A 23,511-nucleotide genomic window follows, 5' to 3' on the forward strand; every position below is an offset into this window, starting at 1 on the left:
CAGACTGGCAACAATATCTCCTCCACTCTCACCATTAGCACAGGTGCGTGTACTACAGGACTATGTGCTTAGACTCCTCTTCTACTCACTTGCTCACTGACAACACCACTTTTGTTGGCCACATCAAAGATGGCGACAAATTGGCATGTAGGAGAGAGACTGAAAATCTAGCTGAGTTATGCTACAACAACCTCTCACTCAAAGGCAGTTGATTATTGACTAGAGGAAGAAGAAGCAGGAGGTTATAAGGCAGTCCTCGTTAAACGGATCAGAGCTGGAGAGGGTCAATAGCTTTAACTTCCTTATTGTTAACATATCAGAAGAGCAATCTTGGGACCATTACATGCAGTATATGTCATTTCAAAGGGAAAGCCAGCACCTCTACCTCCTTAGAATTTTGCATAAATATGTTATGTCTATAGAGTGGAGACAAACCTCTACAGAGTGGAGACGGCCTACTATGGAAACACCATTGCCCAGGAACGGAAAGGAAAGAGGTGGACACAGCCCAGTCCATCACAGTGAAAGGCTTCCCATCATTTAGTACCTATTCATGGAGTGCTGCCACAGGAAAACAGCATCCATTATCAAAGACCCTCACCATCTAGGCCATGTCCTCTCATCATGACTACCACTGGGCAGGAGACACAAAAGCCTTATGATCAAACACCACTAACTCCCCCTAGAGCATCAGATTCACGAAATGGCACAGATAATTTCATTCACACAACTCTAAACTCATTCACTTTCGGGAACTCTTTGAAATTCATGTTCTCAGTATTATCTTTATTTGTACACTTTGTCTTCTTTTGCATAGTGGTCTTTGTTCATGTATAGTTTTTTTGAAATAAAATTCTGTTGTATTTTTTTCTGCAAATGTCTGCAAGAAAATATATAGTGTAATGTATAGCAACATATACGTATGTACTTTGACTCAGAGTGAGACTCCATATTTCTGAGTATCTTGGTAAAGCAGCCAACATAATCAAAGTCCCCTCCCACCCTGGGCATTCTCTCTCCCCTCCAATCAGGTAGAAAATAGAAAAGCTTGAAAGCACGTATCAGCAGGCTCAAGAATAGCTTCTATCCACTGTTATAAGACAATATAATAGTTTCCCTAGTATGATAAAGACATCACAATCTAACTCATTATGGCCTTACACCTCATTGTCTGCCTGAAAAATACTTTCTCTGTACATGTAGCATTTTTTCTGTGGATTCGGTTTTTAACTTCCACTGCCTCCAGGCACCGCTATGTTGAAATGGATGGAACACAAAACTGCGTTGAAATGGATGGAACGCTATGTTGAAATGGATGGAATGCAAAACTGTCTTTCATTTTACCCTGTATTTCTGACAATAAGAAACCAATTTCCCCATTTACTTTGCTTTCAATGTGTTGCAAGCAAAGTTATTTTGTTTCGAAGAAGGTAATACATCTTATTAAATAACATCTGATGTAAGCAGAGTTTGAGGACCAAGCAATTTTTCAAAAAGGTTAATGCCCCTTCAGCTGATTTCTGCTTTCAATGTGGCTAAACATAACTCAAATGCTATCTATAAATTTCAGGAGAAGCAAATTAAGAAATAAAATTTCTTCCATTGTATTTGTAATGCCTTTCTGCATCTCTTTTCAAAACACTTCTGCCCTTAGGTAAAAGAGAGATAGGTCTGAAAGGTGATCCAACATGTGAATCATAATAATTTAGCAGGCAGGCACAAGAAGTCCAGATGCAGCTTTTTTTTTTAAACCCAAAGTACCACAACTCTTTCTTCCTACAGATGCTGCTGGATTTGCTGAATTTCACCATCAGAATCTTTGTAGGGCCGAGAAGTAGTTAAAAAGGCAAACAGCAGGTTATACTGTATTTGTACCAGGGGTTGGTGAAACTATACCCAAATATCGTGCACAGTTTTTGTTGCTTTAATTAAACAAGGAATATAATAGCACTGGTAACAGTCCAAATGAGAATTATGAGGCGAGTCCCTGGGATGAGAGGCTAGACAGATTGGGTCTATGTTCCTTGAAATTTATTAGAATGAGACATGGCTTGATTGAGGGACTGGAAGAGTAGATGCTGATATGCATGATATTATGCCATTCCCTTAAACTACTCCAAGATCAATCTCACCCTTCCCTCCTGCATAGCTCTACATTTGTCTTTCATCCATATGCTCTTTGAACTGTCCCTAATGTATCTGGCTCTACCACCATCCTTAGCAGTGCACCTATCACTCTCTGTGTAAAAAACTCTGACAGTCCCCCTGTACTTTCCCCCAACACATTAATGTTTGCCCTTTTGTATTAGTCACTTCCTCCCTGGGAAAAAGTCTCTGGCTGTCTACTCAATCTAGGCCTTTTATCATCTTGAATACTTCTGTCAAATCACCTCTTGTTTCTTTCCCTCCAAAGAGAAAAATTCTAGTTTGCTCAATCAATCCTGGTCAGATATGCCTTCTAATCCAGGCATATTCCAGGTAAATCTCCTCTGCATTTTCTGTAAAGCTTCCCATATCCTTCCTATAATGAGGCAACCCCCATTATAGGAAGGTAACCACAATACTGAAAGTCTAACAATAGTTTTATAGAGCAGCAACATTATGTCACAGCTCTTGAACTCATAACCCAACTAATGAAGGCTAACACACAATGGTCTTCTTATCTACCCCATCAAGTTGTGTGACAATTTGAGGGATCTATGGGCATAAAACCCAAGATTCCCCCTGTTCCTCCACACAGTTACCATTAACCCTGTATTCTGCTTTCCTCTGTAGTCACTTACTCAAATCTAATCATTTATAAAAATTGGAAAGAGCAGGGTTCTAGAAAAGATCTCTGTGGAACATCATGGGTCACCAACCTCCAGGGAGAATATGCTCCATCTACCATCACCCTCTGTCTTCTGTGGCCACACCAATTATGAATCGACAGAACCAAGTTTTCTTGGATCCCATGCTTCCTGACTTTCTGAATGAGCCAACAGGGGGAAACCTTTTGAAATGCTTTATTACTGAAATCCATATCCACCACTGCCTTGTCTTCATTGATAAGTTTCGTCACTTACTCAAAGAATTCAGTCAGGCTTGTGAGGCTTGCCCTGCTCCTCAGAAAGCTATGTTGTTTATCCCTAATCAGACAATATTTCTGCAAATGCTCAGAATTCCTGTCTCTAAGAACCCTCTCCAACTGTTTGGCCACAGCAGACTTAAGACCCGCTGGTCTATAATTCCCAGGTTATCTCTATTATCTTTCTTGAACAAAGGAATGACACTTGATACCAGCCAATCCTCTGGTACTATTCCCGAGGCCAGTGTGGATTCAAAGATTATCAACAAAGGCCCATCTATCTCTTATCTTGCTTCAAATAGTGACCTGGGTTTTATCCCATTCATCTGGCCCTGGGGATTTACTTAATGTCTTTCAAAAGTTCGTTCCCATTTGTTAACATTGCTGTGTTTCAGCAGATCAGCCTGTTCTAGGCTGACCTCACATTTGCCAAGGCCCCTCTCACTGGCAATCATTGAAGCAAAGTATTCATTAAGAACTTCCCTACCTCGTCCAACTCTAGGCACATGTTTCCTCTTTCATCTCTGATTAATCCTATCCTGTTCTTCACGTACATATACAACACCTTGGAGTTTTCCATAATCCTTCTCACAAAGGCCTTCTCATGTCCTCTTCTGGTTCTCTTAAGTCCATTCTTAAATTCCTTCCTGGCTACTTTGTAACTTTCAGGAGCACTGTCTGATCCATATTTCCTCAGCCTTAGGCATGCTTCGTTCTTCTGTATGGTCCACATCTTTTATTCCTTCATCCTACCATCCTTTTTCTGCCTTATTGGGACAAGCCTATCTAGATCCCCAAACAACTTCCACATTTCTGTCATACATTTCCCTGAGTAAATCTGTTCCCAATTTATGCTCCCAAGTTCCTGCCTAATAATATAATTCACCCTCCCCCAGCTAAATGCCTTCTCATACCATTTACTCATCTCTGTCTAAGGCTTTGTTGTAAAGATTAAGGAGATGCAGTCACTGCCTCCAAAATGTTTGCCCACCAAGAGATCTGTCACCTGACCTGCTAGCAAATCCCATATTGCCTCTCCTCTCTTCAGCCTGTCTACATATTGCATCAGGACATAACTAACAAATTCTGCCCATCTAAGCCTTTTGTACTGAGGAAGTGCTCATCAATATTAGGGAAATTGAAGTCACCAATTGCAAAAATCCCTTAGACATGCTTTGTTCTTCTGTATGGTCCACATCTTTTGTTCCTTCCCCCTACTATCCTTTTTCTGCCTTATTGGGACAAGCCAATCCAGATTCCCAACTCTCTGAGGCAGAGCGCTCTGTCCTTAGTAAGGGCCGTACCTTTGTCCCCCTTTGCCCACACCTCAGCGAGTTCCGTGTACGCCATGATACTGAACTCTTCTTCCACCAGCTCCATCTCCGAGCTTAATTCTTTGATAAGGACTCTCCCACCCTCACCGATGACCCCTTCTCCTGTCTTCAACCCTCCTCCTCTTCATGGCCACTCCGCTCTGGTCTTCTGCCTGCTCTGGATCTCTTTGTTGCTAATTGCCGACGGGACATCAACCGTCTCGACTTCACCACACCCTGTTCCAATTCCAACCTCACTCCTTCCGAACATTCTGCTCTCCGCTCCCTCCGCACCAATCCCAACCTCACTATAAAACCCGCTGAAAAGGGGGGAGTTGTTGTAGTCTGGCGTACTGACCTCTACCTGGCCAAGGTACAGCAACAACTCTCTGATACCTCCTCTTATTTACCCCTTGATCACGACCCCACTAAGGAGCACCAGGCCACTGTCTCCTATACCAGACGAAAGGTCTCGGCCCAAAACGTCGACAGTGCTTCTCCCTATAGATGCTGCCTGGTCTGCTGTGTTCCACCAGCATTTTGTGTGTGCTGCTTGAATTTCCAGCATCTGCAGATTTCCTCGTGTTTACAAAAACCCTGTTATTTTTGTGTCATACGTCCTCACTGGTGGGACAGCTATGAATAGTGGAACATAGATACAAGGTAACAGGCTGGTTATTTGTGCAATTTAAACATAGAAATATCTTCCGTCAGGTGACAGTGAGTCTCTGGAACTCTCTGACCCCGAGGGCAGCTGAGACTCAATCATTAGATATACTTAAGGTGGAAATAAGATAGACATTTGAAAGAAGGAGACATTTTTGAAGGTTATGGGGAACTAGCAGAGGAAAGCTGTTGAGGCAAGCATAAGCTGCCCATAATAGTGTCAAACTGTGGCACAGGCTTGACAGGCCATGTGGCTGGCTCCTGCTCCCATTTTATGTTCTTGTGACTAGGACACCTGGTCTAACCAACACAGTTTTAACCTAACTTCTCTGCTCTGAATTCTCTTCCCTCCAGAAATGTATCCTGTTGTTGCGTTCACACTTGGTTAAGCTGTGATGTAGAGGGCACAGTGTAACAACACTTAGTGCTAACTGCCTCAAAGTTTCAGCAACCTGGGTTTCATCCTGACCACAGCCACTCGCTGTCTGGAGTTTCCCCAGAGTAGTACTAGAGGGCATGCATTGGCTGCGAGAAGGGGAAAGTTTACAGGAGATGTGCAGGGCAAGTTTCTTTTACGTAGCAACTGGTAGATACCTGGAATGGTCAGAGGTAGTAGTGAAAGCAGATATCATAGTGGCATTTCAGAGACCTTTAGAGGGCCACGGATATGTATGGTGCGCAGAGCATAATTATGTAAAGGCAGAAGTGATATAGCTCAAGTCGGTATCATGTTTGCCACAGATGTTGTAAGCCAAAGTGCTTATTCCTGTGCTGTACTCATCTATGTTTATACCTCAGATCTCTGGGTGCTGATTTGAAAATCGCTTTAGGGTGAATTTCTTTAACCTGAACAGATTTGAGATCATCGTGCCTATGCTTCCCTTTGTGTGCTATAGGTTTCATCCGTCTATCTGCTGAATGATGCTTGGCGCGCCATTTGTAAATGAATTCACAATAAATGAAAAGGAAAGTGTGAGTGTAGAAAGATGCCTCAGCCCACTCAGTACTGAGGTTCAGTTATCAGTCAGTGGAAAGACTTCAGCCTTTGGTTGAAAAGAGGAGAAAATACAAGCCAGTGTCTTCAGCTTCAGACCTCAAATTGTAATTTCCCCAAGCGTGCATTAAAAATGCTGACTGCCACTGATGCACCATACAATGCAGAGAAAGCTTTCATTTAAACCTCAACACATCACAGGCTGCCTTTGAAGTTTTGTGAATGTGGTGAAACAGGAAGTATATCAACGAAAATGTACATAGCAAGGGTCTACAAACATAATGCACACAGCAAGGGTCCACAAATGTGATGAGAAGATCTGATCCTTTCTCTGACAAGTTGTCAAGACAACAGGAGGAGCAGCCCTTCCATTCTTCAGATCGTAGAAGCTACCATCTCTGTGTGAAAGAGTGGCCAGAGTTCCTGACAAACATAGAACATAGAACAGTACAGCACATTACAGGCCTTTCGGCCCACAATGCTGTGCCGACCCTCAAACCCTGCCTCCCATATAACCTCCCACCTTAAATTCCTCCCATACTAACTGATAGGATTACTAACAAAGATAAGGAAGCTCTATCACAATGTCTCTTAGACAACTCACACTTGAGCCCCATTAGTTCCTCATTCCATTTCCTTTCCACTCCCAAGTCCAACAATGTCCTATCACCAGCCAAGCATTTGGCATTCCACATCTCAGCCAAAAGATGAGTACTCCACGACAGCAAAGTCCAACACATGCTAAGTAATGAAGCCTCACAAGAGAAAATCTGCAGATGCTGGAAGTTCAAGGCAACACACACAAAAATGCTGGAGGAGCTCAGCAGGGCAGGAAAAGAGTAATAGTCAACGTTTTGGGCCGATACCCTTCATCAGGACAGTCTTATTCAGAGCCTTAACCTGTTCCCACTTCAACATGACTTCCCAATACAAGCGGTGATAATGATACCCGTGGGTGATCAAGGTGACTGGAATCCCTAATGTAACAAAGACAAAGCAATGCTGGGGGCACATTTGTGTTCAGTTCTAGACACAGGTCCATAAGAGTGCAGAAGATACTTAAGAGCATGTTGCCAGGACTCAAGGGAGAGATTGGGCAGGCTATGACTTCATTCATTGGAGTTAGGAGAATGGGGGGGGCAGGGGGAGAGAGAACGATCTTATATCATCATCATTATGTGCTGTGTCCTATGATGTGGGTGATCATGGTCTTTCTGTGACCATGATTGTTTTTGGCAAATTTTTCTACGGCAGTGGTTTGCCATTGCCTTTTTCTGGGCAGTGCCTTTACAAGAAGGGTGACCCCAACCATTATTGATACTCTTCAGAGATTGTCTGCCCGGTGTCAGTAGTCACATAACCAGGACTTGTGAAATGCACCGTCTGCTCATACGACCATCCACTATCTGCTCCCATGGCTTCTTTTGACCCTGATTGGGGTCTAGGCAGGTTCTACACCTTGCCAAAGGGTAACCTGCAGGTTAGCGGAGGGAAGGAGTGCCTTACAACTCCTTTGGTAGAGACACATCTCCACCCCACCACCTGCAATATAAAAGGGTATATAAAATCATGAGGGGTATAGTTGGTGAATGCATACAGTCCTTAGATAGGCATCATGGTTGGTATCAATCAGTTGTGTTTAAGGGCTTATTTCTGCACTGTATTGAGAATGACGAAACTGAAACCTGGTTACATAAGAGAAACTTAAGGAAAATAGGAACAAGAGTAGGCCATTCAGCCTCTCAAGCCTGCCCCATCCAATAAGATCATAGTTAATTTCGGATGGCCTCAAATTCTCTTCTCTGCCAATAGTACCAATTGCGGCATAAATTTCTGAATTTTAAACCTGTAAGTATCAATATGTACTTGCACCAAACTCTAAGTGAATGAGCTTGTAATTCGACTAATACACCAGAGCTGGGGCTCTTTCAGAATGATCAGGCATAGTAGAGATGTTCGATGCAATGCCCATTCTTGCCTCCCGGTTTCATCCCTTTCCCACTCCCACACAGACTTGACCATCCTTGGCCTTTTCCAAACGCTAAATACCTTTTTATGACAATAAGAAGTTTGGCAAAACCCATTTGACTCGCACCATAGTGTCATTCTGTCGAGGTGCATCACAGCTCAGTACGGCAACCACTCTGCCTATAAGCACCAGAAACTGCAGTTACCGAAGCAGCTAGCACATCACGGAAAGCAGCCTCCCCTTCGTGGTCTTGGCAAAGTAGTCAACAAAGTCAAAAACAACACCCATCCCAAATATTCTCTCTCATCGAGTAGTAGATACAAACACCTGAAAACACATCCCAACAGGCATAAGGATAGCTTAGATCCTGCTGTTAAAGTCAGGAATGGTACAGCGAGATGGACTCCTGTATTCACAATATCCTTGTTTTGGCCTTGCATCTTATTTACTATCTGCACCAAACTCTCTATCTATAACACTTTATTTTGCATTCTGTTATTGTTTTCCCCTTCTGATATCTCAGTGTACTGATGTGATGAAATGATCTGTATGGATGGCAGGCAAAACAAAGGTTTTCATTGTACCCAAGGAGTTTGTACGTTCTCCCCGTGACCACATGAGTTTCCTCTGGGTGCTCTGGTTTCCTCCCACATTTCAAATTCGTACTGGTTGGTAGGTTCATTGATCATTGTAAATTGCCCTGTGATTAAATCAGGGGTTGCTGGGTGGCATGGCTTGAAGGGCTGGAATGGCCTATTTCAACGCTGTATCCTAATAAATAAGAAGTAATTAAAAATGTGACAATAATAATAAAATTTACTTGAGGAACAGAACTCATGTTCCTCTTGGGTAGTGTACAACCTAATGGAAAGCTTCAGATAATGCACAATCTGTGCTCGTTTCTCCCCTCCTCTCCACTAACCAGCTCCCTCACCCTGTTCCAGCTGCCCATCCTCCCCATTTAGTTCCACTATCACCTTCCTCAGCTTCCACTGGTCGTCAGCTCAAGCAACAAGGGAGACTGAAACCTCAAGGCAAATGCAGAAGTTTGGAGGTCGTTTGGGGGCTTCAGTGCTCTGCAATCTCCAGGAGACAGAGTACACGGACATGTACACAAACTTCAATGGCGAGAAGGCTGCAGGACTGGGTGCGAGTCATTGTTTGACATCATTTCGCTGATTAAATCTTCCATTGTGTGCCTATTAGTGCAATGAGGGAGATTGAAGCATCATTGCCAGTGCGAAGGGTGAGCATTGGTTGTCTGTCTTTTGTTTGCTTTACTACAGAGAGGAAAAGGCCTGCCGCTGTGCCCGGAGGAGTGTTGCCCAGGTTTTCTGCGCTTTGGACGTGGACTTGGACTACAGATTTTTTTTTTCAGTCTTATAGTTTTTATAAAATATTCTGTGTTTTTTGCCTGTTTTTTTTGTGCAGGAAGGGGGATTGATATGCCTGCTCTGTTTTTATTAGTTTTTTTGTGTGGAGAGAGAGATTTGGGGATTGTTGATCCTGTCCAGTCTTTGTCTTTTTTTGAGCAGGAGGTGGGACTTGAGGCTTGATGTGCCTGTTCCAATCTGTTCATTTTTTTTTTGCATGGGGAGGGGTAACTTGGGAATTGATGATCGTGCTGCCTTTCTTTTCTTTCTTGGTTTCATGGCTAGCTGGAGAAGAAGAATGTCAAGTTGTATATTTTGATAATAAATTAACCTTACTTATCAGATTCTTACTTCTGCAGCCTCTTGTGTCTACACATTATCATCCAGCTTCTGTCTCCATTTCCACTCTCCCCTTCCCCCCGCTCTTAATCCACCTCCTCATTTGGATTCATTTATCATGTGCCAGCTCCTGCCCCCATCTTCCACCTCACCTCTTCATAGTAGCTATCTCCCCTCTACACTCTCAGTGCTGGTGCGTGGTTTCATCTGGAAATATCAACTATCTCTGCTCCTGCAGCTTCTGTTAGACTAGATAAATTCCACTGGCAGTTTGATATTTATGCTCCTGTCTCGTGACAACCAACTTTTCCATCATTATTGAAAGAATTGGCTTTTCAATAAGTTGAAAAATACTGTTCTTGCTCATCAGCATTGCTGGCATTTTGTGTAACTGAGAACAGACTTCAAGATAGAAAATGACAAATGCCAGTTTATCAAATTGTTTTACTTTTGTTTCTTGAGAGATTGCATTCCACTGCAAAACAATGCAGCCCCACTTGTGCCAAAAAAGGCATTTGAACTATTTCACATCAGGTCAGTCATACTTGTCAGTAAGCCTTCTCTTTGCATCATATCCATTATTGAGTATAACCTAGTACAAAGACTAACAGCTTTCTCAAAACTAGCAGAGAGGGGGACATGGGGGTGGTGCAGGAAAGTGACAATGAGTTCAGAGATCTAACCGGTGGACAGGGCTGAAGGACACAAGGAGAGAGATTGTACAATACAACTGCATCTCTTGGCATTTACCCTCCCGAAGGACAGGTCCTATTTACATTTTACTGTCCCTGTATATCTCTACTCCCTTTTATTTTAGCCACTTATTTTACCTACCTCCCACTCTCCTTAGCAATGGAGTGTTATGCTATTCACTGACAGAGGGATCTATCTGCATACTTTATCGACGTTAACATACTTTTAAATTCTGCTGTAACTGCATTCTTCAAGCAGATCCTAACAAAGCGAAGGTGACTTAAGCAAACACGAGGAAATCTGCAGATGCTGGAAATTCAAACAACACACACAAAATGCTGGTGGAACGCAGCAGGCCAGGCAGCATCTATAGGGAGAAACACTGTCGACGTTTCGGGCCGAGACTCTTCAGGCAGCATCTATAGGGAGAAGCACTGTCGATGTTTCAGACCCTTCAGGTCTCGGCCCGAAATCTCGACAGTGCTTCTCCCTATAGATGCTGCCTGGCCTGCTGCGTTCCACTAGCATTTTGAAGGTGACTTAAGTAATTTCGGTGCAGGAATTGATTTGTGGTGCTTAATATTTTTGTGCATTACATTACAAAATAATCTCTAAATAAGATAAGGTCTTTTGTGCTCGTGTGACTTATTTTGATTAACTCCTCCTAAATCCTCTACTCATGTGACACACTTCTACACCAAGTTAACTCAACTTCCCAGCTCTTAGCTTCATCCCTCCCCCTCCTGTCTTCTCCTATCATTTCAGACCTCCTCCTCCCACTTTCAAATGTCATACTATCTTTTATTTCAGTTAGTCCTGACGAAGGGTCTCAGCCCAAAACGTCGACTGTACTTCTTCCTATAGATGCTGCCTGGCCTGCTGCGTTCCACCAGAATTTTGTGTTGCTACACACTTTAATGATGCCAAGCAGAGTGCAATAAATATATGGCCATGCCTTACAAAGAATTCTTTAGTCACTCATGAAGCACAGTCGCACCACAGTACACATCATAACTAAAGAGTCAAGTCTACTCAAAGAGGATTGGTCCAACCTGGTTTGCTGCTGCAGAGAATGAGCCAAGCACAATTTTGCTTGTATGTCTTCCTTTAAGTTGTTTTATTGGTATCCTGTTGCACCCAGCACAGTGATAGGACATTAGCAACTTCATCAAGCATGCATTATCGTCATATCATAGACGCACCATCAAATACTGACCTACACTACAAATCTATGGCAACTATCAAATAAGAACTTATACTAATGCCTAACTATGCTTTTGTTAGAGCTATAGAGAGATGTAGCACATAAGTGGCCCACCAAATCCACGCCAAATATCAACCAACACTTTGCATTAATATTACATTAATCCCCATTTTAAAGAAATCCTCATATTCTCATCAACTCCCCCCACCCCCAGATTTCACCACATACCTACACACAAGGAGCAGTTTACAGGGGGCAATAAACCTGCCTTTTCTCAGGAACTCCAGTTCAAAAGCAAGTTAAAAGCTAAGATTTACAGAGCAAATTCAACTCAGATGATAAGAGCTCATGAGGGTACTATTTGTTCACTGGTTCACTGACAAAGGACAATGATTAGTGATCATGAGTGAAGAGCAATGGACAGGGAGCACGTATCAAACTTTATTTCATCATGGAAGAATTTACACTAATCTAAATGTAGGTAATTTATGTTTGTAATGCACTGTGATGCTGCTCCCCCAAGAAGTTAAACTTCATGTATGTATGACCACGATAATAAACTTGAGCTCGACTTAAACCCATTTTGTAAAGTGTGAGACTTGACAGCTAGCTGAGAGCTCTTTGGCTTCACACCTATACTAGCTTGTCCACAATAGGAAACGTGGCGGCTTGCTACTTACTGCCTGACTAAGGCACTGTATGGGAGAACCAGACTAGAGTCCAGCTGTCCTGGGCATTAACTGACTGGGTCTTGTTTTACAGCTTCTGAGTCGCTTCACTGGTGCAGATTTGATGAAGGACCATCAGTGTTGCTGAGGCACTGGAAAGGAATGCATTGAACTGATGTGACAATGAATGCTTGTCTTGATTATATTTACTGTAAATAGACTCATGGCTCCCTGAGAGAAAATATTTTTCAATTCATCCACATTTCTGCCCTCTCTTAAGAGTCTCCCTGTTTTCTTAAGCTAAATGGATTGGTAAACTCCAGTCCCATCGTAGCTGTAGCTGAAGGTGGTTTTATTGTTCACCGACGTGTTAGAGTACGCAACGAGCTGATGTTAAAAAGACTCAGCATTTCCACAAAAGGTAAATTCAAATATTGATTGAAATTCCTTTAACTCCTAACAAAGTGCTTCTAACTAATGGTGACTAAATGAAATGTACAAATGATATAAAATGGCTGACCTGATGGCGAAAGCTAATTGCTTAACAACGCGAACATTAGTCACCAACCACAGCTGTGAACTTACAATTAAGCAATAAGATCTAGTCATTAGACATAAAATAATAAACAACATCAAGAAGGACATAATTTAAACAGTGATGTCTAATTCTACCTTATCCACAGGAGGAAGAATCCTTTCCCCACTTACCTTGACAAGAACTCTCAACACCTTACATGTTTTAATGAAGCCCACTCTCACCCTTTTTGAAATACAGAGCAAGACAAGTCCAGCTTGTTCAAACTTTTGCTCATAAGGCAAAGTTTATCACTACAATTACTTGTCCAATGAACCTTTCCTAAACTGCTTCTAATGTGTTAACATCTATCCTTCAATAAATACATTGATATTGTCCATGGTATGCCAGATATGGACTTGCTAATGCTCGATGTCACTAAAACATAACCTGCCTGCATGTGTATTTTATTCACTCAGCAATAAGTGATACCATGCTGTCCCTCTCCTAACTCCTTGGTGTACCACCATACCAGTTATCTGAGAGGCAGACCTAGGAGAGGTGGTGTTTTGGAAAGAAGGGAAATTAGGGTGGAAAGGCTTGTGTTCCAGGCCACAGACATTCAGAGAAAATGGCGGCCTTGTTTCCTGACATCTTGTTGTGGTTGGTATTCTCAACAACTGGCTTTTCTCTTCAGCTTTGATGGACTGCATCTCTCTCCCCATCTCCTCTCTATTAGGTGTGCTCATGGAGTTCACCATGCTGTGGTTCTGGAACTATCAGTGTAACATCAGGGATTTACAGCACAAGATGGGAAAGTGGAGCTGAACAGCGTCAAGCATGCGACACCGATACGTAAGCACAGGCAAGGAATGGAGGAACAAACTGACTGTAGATAACTAATACTTAGACACAAATAAGAGCTTCTCTATTTAACCTACAGACCCCAAATAAAACTAAGTATACTCTATAATATTCTAAATCATTATTATGGAATAATAAACCCTTAATTACTCAAAAGGAAATGAATTAACAAGGTATAGCCATGTAAGTAAAGTTTGCTTGCTAATGGAATAGTGCTTACTGTGGAGTCACTTGACATGAGTGGTCTGGAGACTGATTACTGCATTTATACGCACAATGATTGGTTCCTCAATGTATACATTAAAAAAGGACTGACCACATATATGCACAAATCCATGGATGGAAAATTAGCAGCAGGGAGTTAGCAGTTAGCAAATTAGCAGTTGGAATTTTATGAGGGGACACAGGGTTTCATACAATATTAGTAATTCTACCTGAGTAGTCCACAAACAAATGGCATTAACAATAGATTTTATAATTCCAGGTAACCTTCCATCCTGTGTTCATCCCCCTTCTGTTTCCTCCCAATGCAGCCCCAGTTCACCAAGTTTCATACCCTTCCTCCTCCCACATCACCTAATTTTGCCTGTTGTAGTTTGCTTTCCAGTTACCTTGTTGGAATCCTGGATTATTTTCACATTCTCGGCTCCAAATTTATCACCATATAGTTTGAGCAGTCTCTCAGATATCTCTGGTAACCTGGTCAGCTTGGGCTCCTTGTAGATATATTCCTTTCCATCTTCCTCTTCAAAGAAGCTCTTAAAAGAGAAAGACAATAAAGGATTAAATTAAGAAATATATTCCAACTTGCCTACCAGCACAACCAATTCATTTGCTCTTTACTCAACACAGGAACATCTGGACTGTGAAGATGTATACATCAGGATGCTCTTCATTGACCACTGATCTTCATTTAACACTACCAACCTCTCAAAACTAATGAATAATATCCCAAGATCTTGGCCTCAGTACCTCCATGTGCAATTGGATCATTGATTTCCTTCACTTGCAAACCCCAGTCAGTTCAGTTTGTCAACAAAAACTCCTCCACAATCTCCATCAGCACAGGAGCACCACAAGCCTGTGTGCTTAGACCTCTGCTCAACTCGCTTTACATTTATGTGGCTAAGCACAGCGCCAATGGCTTATTCAAGTTTGCTTACGACAACACTGTTGCAGGCTGAATCAAAGGTGGTGCAAATCAGCATATTGTAGGGAGATTGAAAATCAGCTCAAAGATGCCATAACAACAATCCCCTCACTCAATGCCAGCAAGACCAAGGAGTTGATTATTGACTTCAGGAGAAGGAAACCAGGGGTCCACAGGTCAGTCTCATCAGTAGATCAGAGGCGGAGAGGGTCAGCAACTTTAAATTCCTTAGTGCTAATATTTCAAAGGACCTTTCTAATGAACAATTACGAAGAAAGCACAACAGCATCTCTACTTCTTTAGGAGTTTGTGGAGATTCGGTATGACATTAAAACTTTGACAAACCTCTATAGTTGTGTAGTGGAGAGTATATTGATCGGCTGCATCACAGCCAGTGCCTTTGAACATAAAATCCTACAAAAATTAATGGATACTTCCCATTCCATCATGGGTAAAGCCTTCCCAAAAATTGAGCACATCTACATGAAATATCATTGCAGGAAAGCAGCATTCATCATCACTACCCAGGACAAGCCTTCTTTTCATTGTCTCCCTCAGGAGGAAGATACAGGTGCCTCAGGATTCACACAACTGATTCAGGAACAATTATTACTTCTTAGTCACTTGAAACAAACTTCATTCAACTTCACCAGCTCCATCATTGAAATATTCCCACAACCTACGGACTCACTTTCAAGGACATTTCATCTCATGTTCTCAATATTATTTATTTATTTATTATTCTTTCTTTCTTTTTGTATTTGCGCAGTTTGTTGTCTTTTACATTCTGGTTGAACACACAAGATGGGTGGTCTTTCATCGATTCTGTTATGGTTATTATTCCACCATTATTTATTGACTATGTCCACAAGAAAATGGAACTCAGGGTTGGATATGATGATATACATGTACTTTGAACTGTGAAAATGGTTAACCAGAAGGGCACTATGATCTGAAGTTTAAAGATGAAACAAATTTCTTCTAAGGCACAACAGGGTAGTTACAGAGCCTGTATCTTCTGGCTGAACAACTTAGGGAAAGAAATACCCTCATATCTTTTATGTACTTCATTCATCAAATCTATGCTGGCTCTCAAATCTAACCCATTAATTTTTACCCTCGCCCCACCCCCAGAAGTTTTCATGTCTTATTATTTTACAACACTGAATTACAGTGGCTTTTTACATTGATCAACAGAAAAAGATTCTTTAGTTTTAAAATGAAAACAGATCACTCCAAAGTGATCTAAATTAATTACAAATATAAAACATAAAATAATTGATTGCATAAATATTCACCCCCTTCAAGTCAGTATTTAGTGGATGCACCTTTGACAGCAAATATAGCCTCAAGTCTGTGTGGATAGGTCACTATCAGCTTTGCACATCTGGACATGACAACTTTTCCTCATTCTTTTTTGCTAAACTCTTCAAGCTCTGTCAGATTGCATGGGGATCGTGAGTGAACAGCCCTTTTCAAGTCCAGCCACAACTTCTCCATTGGATTGAGGTCTGGACTCCGGTGTCTTCCCCCTTCCTTTCCAGTCCTTAAGAAGGGTCTCAGCCTGAAATTTCGACTGTTTATTCATTTCCATAGATGCTGCCTGACCTGCTGAATTCTTCCAGTATTTTGTCTATGGTGCTTCAGAATGTTTAAACATTTATTTGAATATTGTACTCCAGCCATTTGTTTGGTACGTGTTTTCAGTACACTGCTAGGGCCTGACGTCTTGTGAGGGTTGAACTACTTGAAGAATATTCAAACATCACCTTGGGTGATAGACATTAAAGGGTCACCAGATATTATGGGGTGTTGCCCAGCTACAACATTATTCTCCCTTTCAAAGTGTGCATAGATTGCATGAAGCTCTTTGGGGAGTGAAAGATCACTACACTTTATACTGTTAGCTGTCATATACTTAGAAATTGTGGCATACAAACCCTGCCACAGTGTCACGCATCCAGTTTCATCTCTAGCTTCACTCAGAACTAGCCTTTCATTCTCAAGATGCCCTTCCATAGGTCAAACCTGGACTTTTTACAGGATTCCATCTCCCCAATCTCGAATGGCATAGATCTAGCTCTCCACAGACTACAAATATCTTGGATCATCCAGGGCTTCTGTTTTGTGAAGTTTCAGTATGCTCTCTGAGGCATACGCTTGTCTATGTAGTTCTTGATGAAGATGGTGATAGTTGTGACACATTTATTCATATCTGAAGAAGAATCCCTCTGTTGGTGTGCAGTAATTTTGGATATTTCACTGTTAGCCATAAAATAACACAGAATTTTCGCTTTATTTCACAGAATTTTTTTTTTTTTGGTCGGCCTGTCTTACTCTCTGGCTTTTTTCCAGCTCTCAACAATGTGTGGTCCTGTAAGTAAGAGTCAGGTTGTCTGATATTATCACTCCACGTATGATTAAAGAACCATTGTGAACTTTTTGTTAGTTGTCTTCTTTCATAAAGTCAGTTTATTTTCCCGAGTGCGCCGTCACAACAGTTATAAATTAACTCATTTAAAGATTGCGACTGTGAGGAAGAAGGGTGAGTTTTCTGCGCAGAATCCAATTTATTGTGTTTGCAACTTTTTGTTTGAATTGTTCCACCAAGAAAGTCAAAAACAACAGGGATATTAATTTTACTGTCGGAAAGGGAATCGACAAGGGAAATCTCTCTCCTTTTTCTAATATGGTATTTGTGCTTCATTATGCAGCTCTTTTATTGAACGTCACTCTCTGTGTTGTCAAAAGTAAAAATATCACATCACCCTCTCAATGAAAATGGCAACATCCCCCTCGATAAATCCCATAATATTGGAAAGTAGTTTACCATGAAACCATTTCTCTTTCAGTATAATCAGTGAATAAGGTTCCTTACGGTTACATTTAAAAGACAACTTGAGATGCCTTGAGGTGAAATTAAAGCAGAAATGACAAACTCAGTGTAGTGTGGCCAGTACAGACCTCCCCACCAAAATCATTTATCTTTCCTTCCAGAAATTTGCTCATCTAATTTTTGCCATTGATAAACAAAGCAAACACATGAGATAATATATTTGCATGATGTGTTACATGCGCCAATGCACACCCACACGCATCTCGTTGATAACTTGTTATTAACGTGTCATCCGACTCCCACAAGGCGCAGCTCTTGGACCCTCAAGAAACAAGTTATTCCTGTCCCAGGCATTCCTCATGACAACGATAATCTTCACTTTGAAATACCCACAGAAAGGTACACTCCATCACTGATAAGTGTAGAGAGATCAAGTGAGAATGTTACCTCACCTACATCTAGCCCGTAACAGAACATTTGAATTGATTGCATTCATTCAAGGTAAGGAAGTAAATTAGATTAGATAATGGATTTGTGGAGTGGTAGTAGATGGTCACCTCTCTGACTGGAGGCCTGTAATCAGTGGTGTGCTGGGGAGATCAGTGCTGAGTCTGTTGTTGCTTGACTTCTATATCAACAATCTGGATGATACTGTGGTTAGCTGGATCAGCAAATTTGCAGGTGACTCCAAGATTGGGGATGCAGTGGACAGTGAGGAAAACTATTGTGGCTTGCAGAGGCATCTGTATCAGCTGGAAACATGGGCTGAAAAATGGCAACAACACACACAAGATGCTGGTGGAACACAGCAGGCGAAGGGTCTCGGCCCGAAACGTCAACAGTGCTTCTCCTTATAGATGCTGCCTGGCCTGCTGTGTTCCACCAGCATTTTGTGTGTGTTGTTTGAATTTCCAGCATCTGCAGATTTCCTCGTGTTTGCTCTGAAAAATGGCAGATGGAATTTTTTGCAGACAGTGCAAGGTGTCACACTTTGGTAGGACCAACCAGGGTAGGTCTTACATAGTGAAAGATAAGGCACTCAGGAGTGTGGTAGAACAAAGGGATCTGGGAATAGGTAGGGTTGTAAAGAAAGCTTTCGGCACATTGGCCTTCAGAAATCAATGTACTGAGTAGAGGAGATGGGATGTTATGTTGAAGTTGTATAAGACACTGGTGAGACCTAATTTGGAGTATTGTGTGTAGTTTTGGTCACCTCCCTACAGGAAAGATGTAAATAAGGTTGAATGAGTACAGAAGAAAACTTACAAGGATGTTACCAGGTCTGGTGGATCTGAGCTATGATGAAAGATTGAATAGGTTCAGACTTTATTCCTCAGAACATAGAAGTTTGAGGGGAGATTTGATAGAGGTATACAAAATTATCAGGGGTATAGATAGGATAAATGCAAGCAGGCTTTTTCCACTGATGTTGGGTGGGACTACAACCAGAGGTCATGGCTTAAGGGTGAAAGGTGAGAAGTTTAAGAGGAACATGAGGGGAAACTTTTTTACCAAGAGGATTGTGGAATGACCCAGCACAAGTGGTTCACGCAAGCTCGAATTCAACATTTAGGTGCAGTTTGGATAGATACATGGATAGTAGGTGTATGGAGCACTATGGTCCTGGTGCAGGACGATGGGAATAAGCAGCTTAAGTGGTTTTGGCACAGACTAAAATGAGTCGAAGGGCCTGTTTCTCTGTGCTGTACTTCTCTATGATTCTATTTACAGGACTGTACAAACTTACGTTCGTTTTGTTTAATAACAGAACAGTTAACTCCTTGTGATGCTAATGTATGAGTCCCTAGGCAATGGACATAACAGAAAAACAGAATTTATATTTATATTAACAGGCCAGGTGGCATCTATGGAAAAGAATAAACAGTTTACGTTTCGGGCTGAGATCCTTCATGAGAACATCAGGACCTGACGAAAGGTCTTGGCCCAAAACACCGACTGTTTACTCTTTTCCTGGATGCTGCTTGTCCTGCTGAGTTTCTCCAGCATTTCGTGTGTGTTGCTTTGGATTTTCAGCATCTGCAGATTTTCTTGTGTTTACATTTATATTGCATGTGACTTAGTTAATCTAGCATGTATTGGTTTATCTAATAGCGGAGGTATGGTAGCATCTTTGAAATCAGCAGACTGCGCATGCTTTGCACAGCAACATCAGAACCATTCCTTTGTGCTGGACTTACCCCAGGTATAAAAATTGTCAGCACCTGCATGAACTATACCCACAGGTGCTGGAGGTGAGCTACAAACGCCGTGGATATCTAATAACAATAATTACAAGTAGCTGCAGTCTTTGAAAAGGTAGATAAGGGACATACTAATTTTTTTCTCTTTATTGACCCACAGCAAGAACTGAAGAACAGACAATGTTTAATAAAGCTGCATGAAAATCTAGTTCGGCCAAAGGAACACGACAGCTTTCTCTCCTGTTTGAGAAGTTAGACATGGGAAATTTTACAATGTTATCTCATATTGTCGTTTTAATGAAAGTTTTGATTACCCGAGTTGTTTACAATGAAGCAGAGGTGGTTGTGAGGGCACTTAATTGAGTGGAATGACTTGGAGTTTGGGTGAAGAATCAATGCCCTTGGAAGAGAGTTCAAAAGATGAGGGTGGTAGGGTCTTTAAGAGGGTCTTTAAGAGGGCAGCGATTGGAATTAACAGCTGGAAAGGTTAGTGAAAGTGGTTAAAATTATTTATCACAGTGTAATTTTGCAAGCTCCAGTTCAAGTTCATTATCATTCAACTGTATACTTTTCTACTGCTAAATATCTCTCGACCAAGGTGCACAACACGGTATATACAACTCACTCACAACATACAAAGTTATAATACCACAAATAATAAGGTGCATTTACGACACAAGTCAAAAAGGAACACTATGCTTTACTGATGAGACCTGGGTGGTGGTGGGGGTTTCAGTAATTCCTTGGCCTGTGGGAAGAAGCTGGTTCCCATCCTGACAGTTTTTGCCCTAATGCTATTGTACCTCCTGCCAGATGATGGTGGGGGGGGGGGGGGGGGGAGGACAGGGGGTAAAAGAGATTTTTGGAAGAATGGGACGGATCATTGACAATACTAAGGTCCTTGCGTATGCATCATTCATGATAAATGTCATGGATGGATTGAATAGAAAGCCTAAGGATTCTCTCAGCAATGCTTTGTAGGGATTTGTGCTCAGATGCTTTGCAATTCTTATACCAGACAGTGATGGAAATGGTGCTCCTGTATAAATTGGTTAGAATAGGGTGGGCATGGGGTGAGAGCCTTGCTCGCCTCAATCTGTTCAGGAGTGGAGACTTTTCTGTGCTTTCTTGGCTAAAGAGGCGGTGTTGGGGGATCAGGTGAGATTTTCCATAGCACGTACTCCCAGAAACTTGGTACTCTGAACTCTATCCATGAGGAAATGTTTTTGTGCAGGGAGGAGTGGTAAGTCTGCACCTTCCATAAGATTCCAAACAGATTACATTCACCAATTCAACATTCATCTCCGGAAGAAGATTGCACCAGTGTACAACACGACCATCGGCAGCATCCTCCAGAAGATTCAAGAAACTAATTATTAAACTTCTTTCTCTTTCAAATGTAGTTCTGCTGCTGTTGGAGCTGGTGATCTACATTTTGATGGTGTGTTTTCGGGCCAATTGAGCAATCTGGCGATTTTCTGTCTCCAAGAGTGCTTGGTGAGGAAGCATGCGGCCTCAAGGCCAAGAAGCTTGGAGATGGGACATAAGCCCATGATTGGCTCAATTTGTCACCGACTGAAGCACCGAGGAAGATTGAAATCATTGAGGCATGAGTGGAAGCTGAGCAGGTATTCAGTGCCATCTCCCAGCCTCTTTCTCGCTGCTGCCAGAGGAAGTTGCCTGCATGTGTCACTCACTGCTCCCAAAGGAAGGTCCCTGTGATCTCTCTCACGCTCTCACATGATACTGCCAAAGGATTATGCCAGAGTCCTGGGTCTTTGACAAGGTTTAATCAACGTGTTTTGTGGATTGGACTCTCTAGTTCAGGTTGTGATGTCCTTCTGTTTCCGGTTTCTCCTATTCTTTTGTTGCTACTTTGGATGATTTTGATTGGGGAGGCCTGTAGATAACAAGCAACACAGAGCTGGATGGAACTGAACTGAATATGCCCAGACTTCCTTGATTTTGTGCTTTATATACTGCATTCTTTGCCTGCTTTTGTTTTTGCCGTTTACATGATTTGTGTTTTTGTTTTGGTGCATGGGGGAAACGTGTGTTTGGATACTTAAATTTAAAAGGGCTCCATGGTTTTCTTAGTTTTGTGACTGTCTGTGGGATAATAAATGTACTTTGTATCTTGGATCTTTGATAGATTAGTAGGACATGGGACACGGGTAATTCAAAGTATGGGAGGATCAGGTGAGAACATGATCTCATTTGAAATCTGGTCACTTAGTGATGAAGTCAGCTTCTGTAGCTATGCCAATTCCTGCTCTTATTCCTGAGATCACACATCTATTCATTTCATTTCTCCGCACTCTATTCCTGAATGGCAAATACACCACTGAGTAGAATTAATCCTTTGTCAATGGATTAAAACTCCATTGAAATGTTGCCTTCACTTTCTGTTTAGCAGTCTAAGCATCGCAGGAAAACAAAGCAACTGGTATCTCCACCTACCAAAGTGCAAATCAACATTATGTGAGCAATATGCACTCAGTGGCCTCCTGCACCTATTAAAGTAGTCACTGTGCACAGGCTCCTGGTCTTCTGCTGCTGTAGCCCAACCACTTCAAGGTTCAATGCGTTGTGAATTCAGAGATGCTCTTCTGCACACAACTGTTGTAACGTGTCGTTATCTGAGTTACTATCATCTTCCTGTCAGCTTGAATCAGCCTGTCCATTCTCTGACTGCTCATAACAAGGCATATCTGTCCACTGAACTGCTACTCACTGGATGCTTTTTTGTTTTTCACACCATTCCCTGTAATCTTTGGAGCCTGTTGTATGTGAGAATCACAGGAGATCCACAGCTTCTGGAATACTCAAACCTCCCATCTGGCACCAACAATCATTCCATAGTCAAAGTCAAATTTCTTCCACAGCCTGATATTTGATCTGAACAAAACTGAGCCTCTTACTCATGCTTTTTTATGCATTGTGTTGCTGTCACGTGATAGCCAATTAGAAATTTTCATTAATGAGCAGGTGTACAGGTGTACCTAATAAAGTGGCCACTGAGTGTATGTTTTGGCGGTGGATTTGAACCGGTGGGACAGTGTTCACATCTGACTACAGTGATCTCTGCATGCGACCCCGCTTCTTGCGAGAGCTGAGGGAAGTCTACCAGGCTGGAGGTGCTCCGATTTGGTTGAAATGTTGAACTTCCCACATCCCTCATCCAAGCTAGGAGGGGTGATCATCCTGAAGAGAAGTCAAGAGTTAGCTGCAGTTCTAGTGACATTATGAGTGATTTGGGTGCAAAAGGAAGGGCAGAACTCATCTGCCTCAAGCATGCTGAATTGCAAATTAAGCTCTCACACTTACCTGACCATAGAAGCCCACTCGGAAAAACGTCCCCAGTAGTCTGCGGCCCGTGTGAAGCACTTGAATTATTTTCTTATAAGCTTCATTCAGCGTGTTGTACAGGAAAGCCAGCCTCTGAAACGAACACACACAAACTAATGAGCAAGTTCATACTGGGCAATAATGTGCAGGAAGCACTGGGGGATAATGTTCAGAAATACTAAATTATAACAAATACTGTGCTGTGCATTATACTGCTTCTTAAAATCATTAAAAAGTAATTTGAGAATTAAAGTCTCAGCTGATATACATTATAAGTATAATTTCAAGGTTTGGTCTTACTTGCAAACCCAT

At 41.9% G+C, this 23,511-nt stretch overlaps 1 protein-coding gene across 2 annotated transcripts in view; it reads right to left on the minus strand.

Moving 5' to 3' along the window:
- Positions 1–23,511, minus strand: part of LOC140734500 (dedicator of cytokinesis protein 11-like) — a 290,063-nt gene that overhangs the window by 23,971 nt on the left and 242,581 nt on the right. For both annotated transcript variants that reach the window (XM_073058546.1, XM_073058547.1), the window contains exons 47-48: positions 23,179–23,292; positions 14,276–14,422 (exon numbers count right to left, since the gene is read on the minus strand). In XM_073058546.1, coding sequence (XP_072914647.1) covers positions 14,276–14,422; positions 23,179–23,292 — 261 coding nt within the window. The remainder of the gene's footprint in view (positions 1–14,275; positions 14,423–23,178; positions 23,293–23,511) is intronic.

This window comes from Hemitrygon akajei, chromosome 10 (genome assembly GCF_048418815.1).
Source record: "Hemitrygon akajei chromosome 10, sHemAka1.3, whole genome shotgun sequence".
NCBI lineage: Eukaryota > Metazoa > Chordata > Chondrichthyes > Myliobatiformes > Dasyatidae > Hemitrygon > Hemitrygon akajei.